Source organism: Lampetra planeri, chromosome 39, assembly GCF_965212315.1.
Source record: "Lampetra planeri chromosome 39, kcLamPlan1.2.h2, whole genome shotgun sequence".
NCBI classification, from domain to species: domain Eukaryota; kingdom Metazoa; phylum Chordata; class Hyperoartia; order Petromyzontiformes; family Petromyzontidae; genus Lampetra; species Lampetra planeri.
The window spans coordinates 8,957,005-8,969,963 of NC_136145.1; the positions used below are offsets into that span (position 1 = coordinate 8,957,005).

A 12,959-nucleotide genomic window follows, 5' to 3' on the forward strand; every position below is an offset into this window, starting at 1 on the left:
ACCTGTCAGGAGATTCCACTGCTGCAGTCTGGAGCCCAACAGCTCTGCCTTGCTCTTGGGCAGTTCCAAATCCCAGACAAGGTCCTTCAGTTCACCTTGTGTTATGAGGTGTGGTTCCGAGGAGGAGGATGGGAGAAAATCTGGGTCATGTGACCTTGATAGTTCAGGACCAGAAGTTTCATCCTGTTCCTCTTCCTCGTCTGACTCAAGTGAGAATAATTCTGATGCATCAGGAACCGGCAGTCCTTCTCCGTGGGGTACTGAGTGTATAGCTGATGGGATGTTTGGATAATGCAGTCCACTTTTTCTTCTTTGACACACCTTTCCCAACTGGAGGCGCCATGCAGAAGTAACAATTGCTGATATGATCTGTTGGCTCTCTCCAAATCATTGGCACTGCAAAAGGCATAGATTTCCTTTTCCTGTTCAACCACTGGCGAAGATTTGTTGCACAAGTATTGCAGCATATGTGTCTTGTCCTGATCTCCAATTTTGCAGCCAAAATATAGGTGATAGGCTTTCTTAACCATAGTGGTTATAGTGCACTTTTGTGATGCAAACGTCACTTCACCACCAACATAGCAGAAGTTATTTGCTTTGTTCACACAAGTACAAGGCATCTCTGCTCACTTTGGCTAAACAGAAATGTGTCCCTTTGCAAAATCAAACACTGACAAATAATAGAGCACGACACTGCACGATTTCTAGAGCTGATTTTGGGCAATTAGTTCAGCAGAGGGATGCAAGTCTAGTTATGCATCATCCATGATTTCTAGGGATAACATGATGCAATTCATATCATGTATGATGCAATACCAGGTTCAGATTGCGTCAATAATTGTTATGCTCAAAAAGCAAGTACTGTCCAAACCCAATCATAGATTTATTCATAGATCTAGTCAAAGATGTATTTGTTATTTCTGGTTTAAACTGAGATCCCTTCCCAACTCACTTATCCTCTGACATTCCGAAGTCAAGGGTCGTAAAAACTGACCCAGTAGCATATCTAATAAACGAGAGCCAATCAACAAATTTAAGCATCATTTTCATTTTTAGTGACCCAGAATTAGGTAAAGTTGGACTAAATTTATTTCGGAAGCATTTTGTCTGCAGACCAGTGTAATCAGACGTAGATAGAACATTGTTCTCACTTCCTCACATTTTGTGCCACGTCTTTTAAGAGTGTGCAGACACAGTAGTGCACCAAAAGTCCTCCCGAGCTCTGCGCTACTCTTGGATCGGCGTGTTGGCTCCGCGTGATGCCAAACACACATCCCCCCCCACATCCTCAACCTTCAACCCCTACCTGCAAAATCTGGGGCATGTCGATCTCGAGCACTTATCCCAATTATAACCACTCGTGAGCCCGAGAGAGAGGGCTCTCACGGTGAAAATCAGCGTGCAGCGAAGTGAGGCATGCAACGGGAATGCTGCTGCAGGAAAATGGCTCTCGCAATTAAGATCCGCACATTGTTCGGGACAAAAGGGGGCAGCCGCATTTTTGTTAGCACAGAGATCACCCCGCAGCGACAAAATGTTCGCAAATTTTTTATTTTTATTATTATTTTATATTTTTTACCAGCATAGCACATACTATTCCGTCGAGTATTCTTTTGTCAGCCTATGTCTTTGTAATGCATGCTAACAAGAACAGTTTTAAAGAATCACTTGCTTTTGAAGTAATCTGTGTGAGTATTTTAATTTACCTTTGTTAATGCTGATTTAAAGCTTTCGTAACTGCAGGGATTCATATTCTTGGTTCTTTCGGTAAAGTCACGTAGAAGGGAAATAATAAAATAATATAAATATAAAGCAATAAAAATTCTCACGACGTTTTATATTTATGTATTGTTTTATATTTATTTTATTATTTTATTTCCCTTCTACGTGACTTTACCGAAAGAACCAAGATTATTTGTCAATGCTGTTTGGAAAAATGAAAAACATTTTCATACAATCTTTTTTGCCAATATTTTTTATGTATCTTCCACCCTGATATTTTAAAGTGTGGATATGCTGTCATAAGAATGTAAAAATTACGTGAGCAAAACATTGAAGTGCAACTACAAAACAGTTATTTACAAAACAAGAGGCCTAATGTAACTATGATTCCATATAAAAAAATAAAGATGTATGCATTGTGCATGTGAGAATTTACGTAAACTTATGGGCCTGTGTGGGTAATACATAACGAGACCAAAAACATTCACTCAGAGCTTCCTGGAGGTCCGAGACTGGAGGCCCGGGGCAGAATGACACATGAGGGTCCATTCCTATTTAGGAGTGACAAGAAAACAGGTCCACCATGGGGGCCCTCTTTTGTGTGTGGCCTGAAGCAAATTGCCCCTTTTGCCACCCCCCCCCCCTTCGGGTGGCACTAACCTCACCATAGTCATAAATGCTGTCCATGTAACATAACAAAGAACCTTTCATTCAAGTGATTATGTCTTAAAAGAAGACAGATATTCTGCAAACTTTTCTTTTACTTGCAGTGTGGGACAGCATTCAACAGTGCTGTACCATGGAACACTGGGAAATTTGGAGACATTTAATACGTATAGTATATGAACACTGATTTTACACGCAACATTTTCAATTTTCACGTGGACTATTGGAGGACACATGGGCCTCTCCCAACTGTAACCCGAACATTCTGGGTCTGCTATGTGGCCACCGAACCTGCCCATGAATGAACGAACCAACTTGCAGATGGGCCACTTTTACCCCCTTTCCATTTGCACATCCAAACCCTGCCAGTATGGGGGCCAGCACAGCATGGGTTACTTTCCTTTGGTTATTTACCGAGCCATGCTACGGCTGGCCTCACGAAACACCTCAATTTGGCTCGGGGCAGGACCAATGATTTGTACAATGGAGGGCTGACCGAGGGAGGGGTGGGCAAGATCACCACGTATGCCAGTTGAGCTTCCGAAGAAATGTGGTAGCTTTGCATATCTCATCCACATTTGCGCACTCACAGTTTGGAGTTATAGACGTCGATCTGCTCGAGGAGGAGGCTGCCAGGCGAGTCGGGTCCAGGTGGTGGCCATGACAACACCTTCAGCACCAGGCCCATCTCAGAACCCAGGAACAGCACTGTGTGACGGCCGTGCGGGCCTGCCGAGGGGTCCACTGCCAGGCGGGTCACCCGGTATCTGTGGAGGCCCGGGATTGAAGTTGTCAGGGAACGTCAGCAGCAAAGGCAACAGCTGCAGCAGCTGCAGCAATAGCTGCAGCAGTAGTATGAGATATGGTAACAAAAACTATTTTTACATTTTGACTTTAAAAACTTTCGTGACTGCAGAAATTAATATTCTTGGTTCTTTCGGTAAAGTCACGTAGATAGGAAAAAAAATTAGATTAAATTTAAAAAATAAAAGCAAAAACCCACGACGTTTCGATCGCAACACAAGCAGTCTTCATCAGGCGGAGATAAAAGAGGAGGCAAGCCTCCAAATGCAACTGCTTCTAAGGGCTTTCAGAGTGAGCAAAGCTGTGTGGCATCAACAGCATGGGTGGGGCAGCCAGCGCCAATGTCGGAGCAAAGCACCAGAAGTACAAGTAAAGCGAGTGCGTTCGACAATGGGTTGAGGGAGGGGGCAGATACGCGGTGGGGGGGGGGAGCTGAAGGCGATGGCACAGTCCAAGTGTGTTAGACACGGCCTCGGACCGTGTTCGTGAACATAAGGCAGATCTGAAACACGGCAGGACCAATACTTCTGCCGTGGCTGATCATTACTTTAATGCGGCTGGCTCACATGAAATTGATTTCTCCAAGACGATGGTATTTTGTAAGCCGACTGGCTATCAACAAAGATTCGTTCACGAAGCCATCCATATATACAGACACAGACAAAATTTCAACCGAGGCGACGATTTTAAACTCGGTAATCATTGGAAAGATGTCATCAACCACTTTGGGTCATGACTTTATTTGTGTTTTCTTGTCAACCTCTACCGTCAGCAGTGTGGATGGGTGTAGCGAGGTGCAATGCCCCCCCCATCTCTACCCCCCCTCTCTACCCTCCCCCTCTCTCTCCCCATATCTCTACACCCTCCCTCCCCCCCATTGTCGAACACTTTGACTGCGCCCTCGCCTTCAGCTCCACCTCTACCCCCCTCTCTCTCCGTGAAAGACTGGCTAAGTGTGTAAACACAGTTTAGCTAAATTTGAAACATACATATAAAATTGTACGCTTTAATTGCTGATAAACGCTGTATTTTGGGCAGCAGGCATTCAAGAAAGGCATTTGAACAATCATAATGATTATGGAAGGATGTCCCCACAGCACTTTTACTTCACTGCCCGACATTAAAACACGATTTGCGGTAAACGTTTAATTTGTATAATTTCATTGATGCGGTTCTCTTGAAAAAAACAACAAGTAAGGAATCAAACTCATTTCTTAGTTTAATTAATTGTCTGGAGCATGGGGATACTCGCATGTGATTTTTTTCTTCAAAGGAGTTCATGAGAGAGCCATAGCAACGGACAGACTGCTATGAATACCCAGATTGTTATAGGCAGGGTGAAAGCATATTCGCCAGTACAATACCGGTGTACAAAACTCCATGGATACACCACATTTCTAAAGAACAAGCCATGCTTACAAATACAGTGAGTATTGCTTATAAAGCAATGCACTGTATTTCGCTGTGTCAGGACACAAAACGTAGCAAAACAAAGTGCACCTTTTTGAAAACGTGTTCAACAGCCCTTGCTCAACATCAATCGAAATGCGCTGATGCACAAACATAAATTCACAAGTGTTGTACTGGCTTTTTCATTAAAAGGTTACAGAGCCACGGCAGCCTTTAATAGACATAACCAGGGGCCCTTTTTAAACCTTTCCCAATTTCGAACATTACTCCCAAAAGACGAGATGATGCTGTTAAAGGGAGTTTATTATTTCTTTCAATCCTTGTCTCTGACAACCGTAATATGTTGCCCACGGGCTAGTTACACGCATACAATAACTCTTCGCTTAGACTCGTTGTCCCAGTTATAGACACTCGTTCATATCACACGTGTACTCAGACATGTCAGAACAACCAGGACATAACATGGGAATAAGAATTATTTCACTATACCAGAATAGAGAACTACTTGTAAATGTAACGTCTTGAGTGGCGGACTATAACATAGCTTACAAAAACTAGGACTTTTGGGCCTGTATTTTTAGTCACAGCTTGGCTCAGGCTTGGTCCACACTTAACTATTGCTGGCTCTAAGCATGGTCCCAATCATGCCCAGGAAGTCCATGAACCGAGCCAAGTGATATCCGAGATGCTTATGCATCTTTGAAAGCAACCGAGTGGTTCAAGCATCAGCTGAGCCCCGTTAGAAGCCAAGCCATAGCCGAGCCGTGATTAAGAATACGGCCCTTAATGTGCAGAGAAGACCTACAGGGAGCAACAGTGGCGAGATGTTAACGACCTCGCCTGGTATACAGGAGATCGTGGGTTCAATCCCGACGCGGATGCCTGCTGTATATTTGGAGTTTGCATGTTCTCCCATGGTCACGTAGATTTTTATCTGGCTTCTCCAGTTTTTTCATCCACATTTAGAAACATGCGTTTAGAGTATTTTGGTGGCTGTACACTTCCACATGGTAAGCCACTTCGTTGAGCTATCATTTGTGGCCAGGTCGCTTCTGAAAAAGAGCTATACAGCTCAGTGGGCCTCACCTGGTTGAGATAGCTTTCCAGGGATGATCCTGGGAAAGACCAGGATAGATGGCAACAGTAGCCTGATACCGAAGACATGGGCAGGCCGACTGACATATGAGAGTTGGCTCACCTGACGAGGGTTCTGATGAACCAAGGCTGCTCTGTGATGGAGCCCACGGCATCCTCCATCAGCGGGTGGGTTTTTATAAAGGCCAGGGTGTCGTCGGGGAAGTCCGAGGAACTCTTGTACTCGTCGGCAAAATCAGAGCCGGCGCAACATCCCGGTCTGCGAAGAACGTGGGCGAAATTGAACGGCGCCTCAAACAGAATTTTAACATCAACCAAAACTCAAAGCTTCTTTTCACGTCCAGGCTCCAATAGACTTCATTATGCTACCATGGTAACATCAGTGCCGAGAAAGGGATGGGGGATTTTGAGTCTGGATGCTTTTTATGTGCGCGCCCAGGATGATCTGAAAAGCCGTGTTCGCATTTCCGCTATATAAAACTCATTGGACATTGAGTTCAATATCGAAAAAGTTGAATACACAAGGTGATGTCGGAAGATGATGCAAATTCGTATAAAATCTACTGAAACTAATATTATCGGCCACCACTCTCATAGCAATTGTTAATGTGAGCAGACTCGGGCATGACATCTTCCCCAAAGAATTAACACACAAGGCCGGCGAATGATGAACAGCCTCGAAATATAATGCAAGGACAAGACAGTTTGGTGAAACCAATGAGATGCAGTCACATAAACCATTATTAAATTCGTATTTAATCAATAATTGACCCAGTGTGTGGAAGGCCATCCATCAGTGGATAGAGAATAGCCGATGGTGTTCAGAATTATATTTAAACAATTATTCCCACACTACACAGTGGCACACACAAATCTCCTCTGAGTTTTACACGAAGAAATAAAGAGGGGGAAAACGTATGATAATGCGTCTCATTATAAACAATATTTTAGCTATGCATGTTCAGTTTTAAATTGCCTCAACAGGCCTATACATTCATTGTACACAGGGAATAGAGAAACGCACCTAATTAAACGTGATTATTAGGCCAAGGTATTCAATGTTACTAATTTCCACAAATGCGAATACAACACTTTTAATGAATCTACACTCACTTAATTCATTAGTCCAACTGCAAGAAGAATCCTTGCGCAGTTCAACTTGGAACAGCTTATTAAGAACGTATTTATTGAAATGTACTGTAGATTCATACATCCGGCAGGTTATGAGAGGAAACCACCTCCTCTGAAATAGTATACAGAAGCGATCGTCCCACTTCTGACAAAAGCAACAATACGAACATAAAGTAAAAAAAATCCAATCCTTATTATGATAGATGCTCAAAGTTTGCCTAAAACAGAATACGGGTGAGCGAGTCGATTACTTATTTATTTTCAACTTTATTTTTGGTGACTGCCAACCGAGATAGTTTACCTTTGCCAGACAGAGCAGAGTACGAACATAAATGATTATCTAAAATAAAGCAGCAATATGCTAGTAATAACATTGAGTAAGACGAATAAGCAGAAACTTCAATCACAAAAAAAACAAGCACCACATAAAACAAAATCAAAACGACAGCCCTTTAAATTGTGAGCTTGAAATATATAACTTAGTCAGGGAACACACAAGTAGCTTATTTGCAGAAAGTTGATTTGCTCACACACTGGTTTTAGCGAGGGAGTAATTTCAGTGAATTTGATTGGGAAGAGGCCAAGCAGCGAGTGATCTCTGAAGAGGGAGGGTCTGCCAAATACATAAAATCCAATATAGTGCTGTTAATGGTCACTTCAAAAAGCTGCTTGCGGCGTGGAACTTAAAGGCTGTGCAATGGTCCAATAATGGAGCGACTCAGATGCCAGCCATGGCTTTACTCAATAGGCACATGGCACATCCAGGAATAAACATACGCACACAGGATACTGTGAGCCACTCAACTTTCAATTAATTTACAAAGTAAAAAAATGTACGAAGCTGACTTTTACTCAATTTATTCAACTAATTATCAATATACTACCGGATGAAGGCCTCTGTTCTGTTGACACTGGCTCATAGGCATGTCCCGCCGAAATTTGTGTCACTCCCATCACTCGGTCACTGGTTCTGACTACGGTTATCTGCCCAAATATTCTTGTTTATACTCATGTTGATAATCATGCTTTGAATTATTCAGTATTTTGTTATCCATGCATTCCTCCCCATCTCCCTGGGTTAGTCAAAGCAGACATCTGGGTCACACCAGTGTGCGAAGCAATGAAGATGATGCATTAGCCTCTAAACAATTAATTCCACAGCATCTTCAAATCTCAATCCCAACCCAAATAGATATTTTAAAGCCAAGCGCGGCATTGGCCCGCCAGAACCCTGGTGGTGGGTGGGTGCGGCATCAGGGGTGCCGTCGGAAAAGATTTAGCCAGCCATGCGATGAGACAGCACACATTAAAGATTCTACCGCTCTCATTGAACATCGCGTACTGGTTCTGGTTCCAAGCGGGAGCAGACCGTCACAGGGGGAGAGCAAAATACCAAATCAACTCTTCAAAACAAATAAAAAATGTTCCCAGGATTATTTTTAACTTCAAAAGTCTGCATACTACGTGCAAGCACCTACTTTGAGGGAGCAATGTTTTTTTTAATACATCCAGGGTTAATAATGATTATTATTTGAATCACATCGCAAGACTTTGAGGGTTGGCGATGGCCCCCGGGAGGCCAAATCGTGGATTTATCATGACTCATGCTGATATTTTCATGCCTGGACTCTTTTATATCACTGTTATTATCATGACACTTTCGGTTTTTTTTACTCATATATTATTTAGATGTGATTGTAAAAATTAAATTTATATGCTACTGCACAAAAAAGCGACATTAAAACAATGTCTGGCCTTTGAATAAGGTAAATGGAAACATTAAATTCTATAAAATTACATGGTACAGAATTTTTTATTTACCAAAAATATGCCAATTAACAGAATGTTTCAAAAGACCAAATTTGCTTGATTTGATGTAATACATCTAGGGGTCTCTCTGATTACAGCTGAAAAAAGTAGATTGTATATGAACACATGCTGTGCAACTCCAGTGACTCAGCTTACAGAGTTTGGATTATATTCAGTACAACTCCCTTTGGTATCTGTAAAAATGGAAAGACATTAAACTATTTAAAACTATTCAACTATTTTTTTTATAAGGTAAGGCCCACTGAGCTATTAGCTTCCTTTTCAGAAGCAACCTGGCCACACATTATAGCTCAATGAAGTGGCTTATCATGTGGAAATGTATAGCAGTCAAATACTTTGAACGCATGTTTCTAAATGTAGAGGGAAAAACCAGAGGACCCAGAGAAAAATCCACACGACCACAGCGAGACACCGCAAACTCCAAAAAAACAATAGGCGTCAGGGTTGGGATCGAAGCTACGACTTCCTGAATACCAGTCGAGGTAGTTAACATCTCGCCGCCGCGGCACCCCATGCGGACGCGCACAAAGGCACTCGCATTGGCATTACAGATTACGCCATCCGAATGACAACTTCAATGGGGGTTAAAACACGTAATCAACGTTGCCAAATCGTGCATTTCGTGAATTCGCCTAAGTTACACTTGCACGCCGCTGCAAGATGCACGCAAAATGCCTTTGAAAAAGGTGCACTTCTTGTTAATGGGGGGGCCCAACAAATATCAAACAGGCATGCACGCCACGTAGCGCAGCACTCGAACGGGATCTGCTTGTCGTCGGGTGAAAGGCAAATAAAAGGGCGCTCCCCCGCGGAGCAAAGGACGAGCTCTTTGGCTGCTCTTGGCCTTTTGTCTCCCGAAAGCTCACGCGGCATGCGCCTGTCACTTGATTAAATGCAGCTTGCTGTGCGCACCCACGCACCGACACTCCCACACGCAAGCCATCCACGCCATCAACGCACGCATCCTTTGGCAACGAGACCTTTTTGCTTTTTAAAAAGTGATCTCATGGAGCTGACAACAACATGTGATCGTTGTAGCAGAAATGAGTGTACTATCTGCGAGTGCAAATAACCCGAGTGGGCGGGGGTGAGATACTGCAAAACACGCCTTGCAAAATTATAAACATGGTGAACAAATTATCAATTATCCCATGACCTTACACTTCCATTCGGACTACGATGTTAACGAGGTGCAGTGTCAGTGGAGGAAAATGGCAAAGCGACGTTTCGGTTACATTTACTGACCCCGTTTCCCAGCGTCAACCGACACCGCGGCTTGTCTGGTGATATGTTAATTCCCGAACGAAGTTGACCATGGAAGCGGGAAAAACACAAAGTGAAACGAACGAGAGTCGAGGAAAGCGTGGCAGACCTGGGTTTGGGAAGCTTGTCCTCGGGCACCGTGGTCCAGCCCGAATCGGAACTTTTCTGTTCCTTAAACCGGCCGCGGAAGACGCTGAGCAGTTCCTCCATGTCGAACGCACACACGGCAGAGCCTGGGATGCTGGTCACGAGTGTGCACAACAAGGAGAGACACGCACACACACGTACACAAAACACATGTTGAATGCATGCACGCACATACACACAGGACAATAATACACAAACACACAATACACACGCTCATACAAACCCATGTAATACAAACACACGCAATTCACACAGGCGCATGTACATACGCACACACACCCGTAAAGAAAACATGCAATACAGATGCGCACGTAATGCACGCACGTACATCACACATACGTGTGCACGCACAAACACACACACAGCACATGCAATTTAGACAACGCATTTCACACACACATACATCACACACACGTACATGCATGCCCACACACACAGGACCCGCAATACACAAACACAGTACACGCAATACACAAACACACACGCGCACCATGTGATACTTTCAGAACCACGCTATTTTCGTAAAACTTTGAAATACCCATTGAGCAATTACATGACCTACACACAAATCTATGGAGCTGCACCAATGTCCACCTGCGCCTTTTCTTTACGGTGGGTCGTGGCAAGACGAGCATCATTGAAAATCCATAAAAATCTATCCTCGCCGCAGGGCGTGTGGGCGTAGTTCATAATATAAGCACAGCTCAGCGTGCAAACAAGTACCCAATACAATTCGGTATTACGGAGGACAACACAAAGACATCCGACAGCCCTGCATGGTCACGACAGAGCAATGCATGAAAGAGCGAGGGGAAGCCTCGGACATTGAAATAGTTTTTTTATATAATAAGGCACAGACAGGCAGTGTGAAGGAATGTTTAATGAAATCAATCACAAAGGCCGAGGAGAATAAGACGCTTATCAACAAACGCAGGCAGAGGATCGTGAACATGGGCAGCGCGCTGAAGGCAACTCTAGGTTTGTGAAAATGGCAAAGGCGAAGAGTAACATCACAAATTGGAGATCCGTGAGTAAATGAGCGACAAACCACTGTTACAAGCAGATGGGCCCCTTCTCTCCATTCCTGAAACAATGGAAGGGAAGTGGGCGCCATCACATTCTGCTCCAGACCCCCGCCATGGCTAAAGAAGAAGAAGCTCTGAATGCCTCGGATGGCCAGATGTTGCCTCTAAAAAAAAGGAAACACTTCCTAACGACCAGATAAATAACTCAGTCGTGCATGGCAAAACAAACACATGCCCCCAGGAAACGACTTCACCCTCTCCTTGTTTTTATTTCTATTACTTAAAGGACTGTCAAAACATGAAAGGGCTTATTTAATAATCTATTTGTCATTCATCAAGAACGTAACCATTAAACCTGCTCTACCCACCCAACAGTTGACTGCTGTGGCACGTTCTTGGGGTTTTGTGTGGTGACTTTTAGAGGAATCTCTGTAGTTTTTGGAGCATGTTTTTCTCTTTCAGCTGCAATTCGCTCACTGCGCTTCCAACCATCGGATATCATCCATCCCAGTGATTCGTCTTACCCAGTCCACTTGCTCCTTGTAATGGGGTGCGATGTCTTGGGCACTGGTTTTTCCTCTGAACCATGCGTTTCACTTCATATCTTAGCTGGCGAGTTGGAAAGCCAAAAACCTATGCCCGCTTCTCTAGGTGACTTTCAGCTGTCGTGCCAATTTACGATGCAGCTGACCGCATTCGATGAGTGCTAAATCTGTCCTGGCAAATAATCAGTGGGGGGGGGGAATAAAAACTCCACGCACCTACAAAGCAGGCTCGTATCTGTGCTTCCTTTGTATTCAGGTGCTAGTGGGCAATTTCTTAATTAACCCATTTCACCACGTGTTTAATCCGTGCCGGCAATCGGCGCGGGCATAATTGAACTCGTGTAAAAACACGGGCAATGTGCCAGTATCTGCTGCAACGGAAATTTTTGCCTACAGCCTCTTGAGGAGCCAAAGCAATAGCCGTCGGTGCCAACTCGGCATCACGGCCAGGGAGACAGTGAACACGCGGCTGCATCGTCCCAGTGAAACACCGCTATCACACACTGCCGAGGCTCAAAGGATGAAAGAAGCAGATGTGTCTCGTTATCAGCTTTTAATTTATTCTAAGCATTTCAGCAAGGCATTACAATAATTCATGCCAATTTATTTCTGAAACCGTCGATAACACTGCCCAAAAAATTAGAATTACTAAATAAATAACGGCGACACCTGTATCCACGTACAAACGCGTAAACAAGCCGGGAAGGGCGAGATCGGCAGGTGAGCCCCACCCCCACCTCGCGCGAGATTATAAATACCGTGTCTTCCCACATGCGCCAATCATCCTAAACAACACGGGGTTTTCTACCTATTCGCGCTATTGTTGCGCAATTTCCTGCAAATTGCACCACACGCCGCTGCTTCTGCTTTGTACGCCCGCCAAGTTTTGGTTTCCCAACCCCAAGCCTCAGGCATTTCCACTAAATCTGAACAATCCTGGTGAAATCCCACACCCCGGCACAGCGTGCGGGCTCGGATCAACCGCGCGTGCGTGCAATGGACAATTATATTTCTTCTGAAGCGTTTCCATCAACAGTGAAGGACATCTATGCATTTGTCTTGTCCATCATTCTCCATATATCACGGCGGCAACGTGGAAGGCCATTGCAACCTTTGTAAATCTCAACACATTTCAGGCACTCTTTGTTGGGGAGCATAAGGTTAGTCGGACACTCTTCCACTGTTAATGCAGTGCTCATCATGAGATCATGATAATGTGGCCCGACAACAGCTAACTCGAAACCACTCAAACTCTTATTTGTATTAATGTGTGTAAATAATGAGAAAAACGGTGCAGCTTTAAATACTTTCAGTTTCAAAC

The 12,959-nt window shown here is 44.0% G+C and overlaps 1 protein-coding gene across 2 annotated transcripts in view; it reads right to left on the minus strand.

Annotated features, from left to right (window-relative positions):
* LOC144731598 (semaphorin-6A-like) overlaps window positions 1-12,959 on the minus strand; it is a 146,721-nt gene that overhangs the window by 30,940 nt on the left and 102,822 nt on the right. For both annotated transcript variants that reach the window (XM_078612772.1, XM_078612771.1), the window contains 3 exons: window positions 10,031-10,162; window positions 5,801-5,956; window positions 2,979-3,155 (listed from right to left, as the gene is read on the minus strand). In XM_078612772.1, coding sequence (XP_078468898.1) covers window positions 2,979-3,155; window positions 5,801-5,956; window positions 10,031-10,162 — 465 coding nt within the window. The remainder of the gene's footprint in view (window positions 1-2,978; window positions 3,156-5,800; window positions 5,957-10,030; window positions 10,163-12,959) is intronic.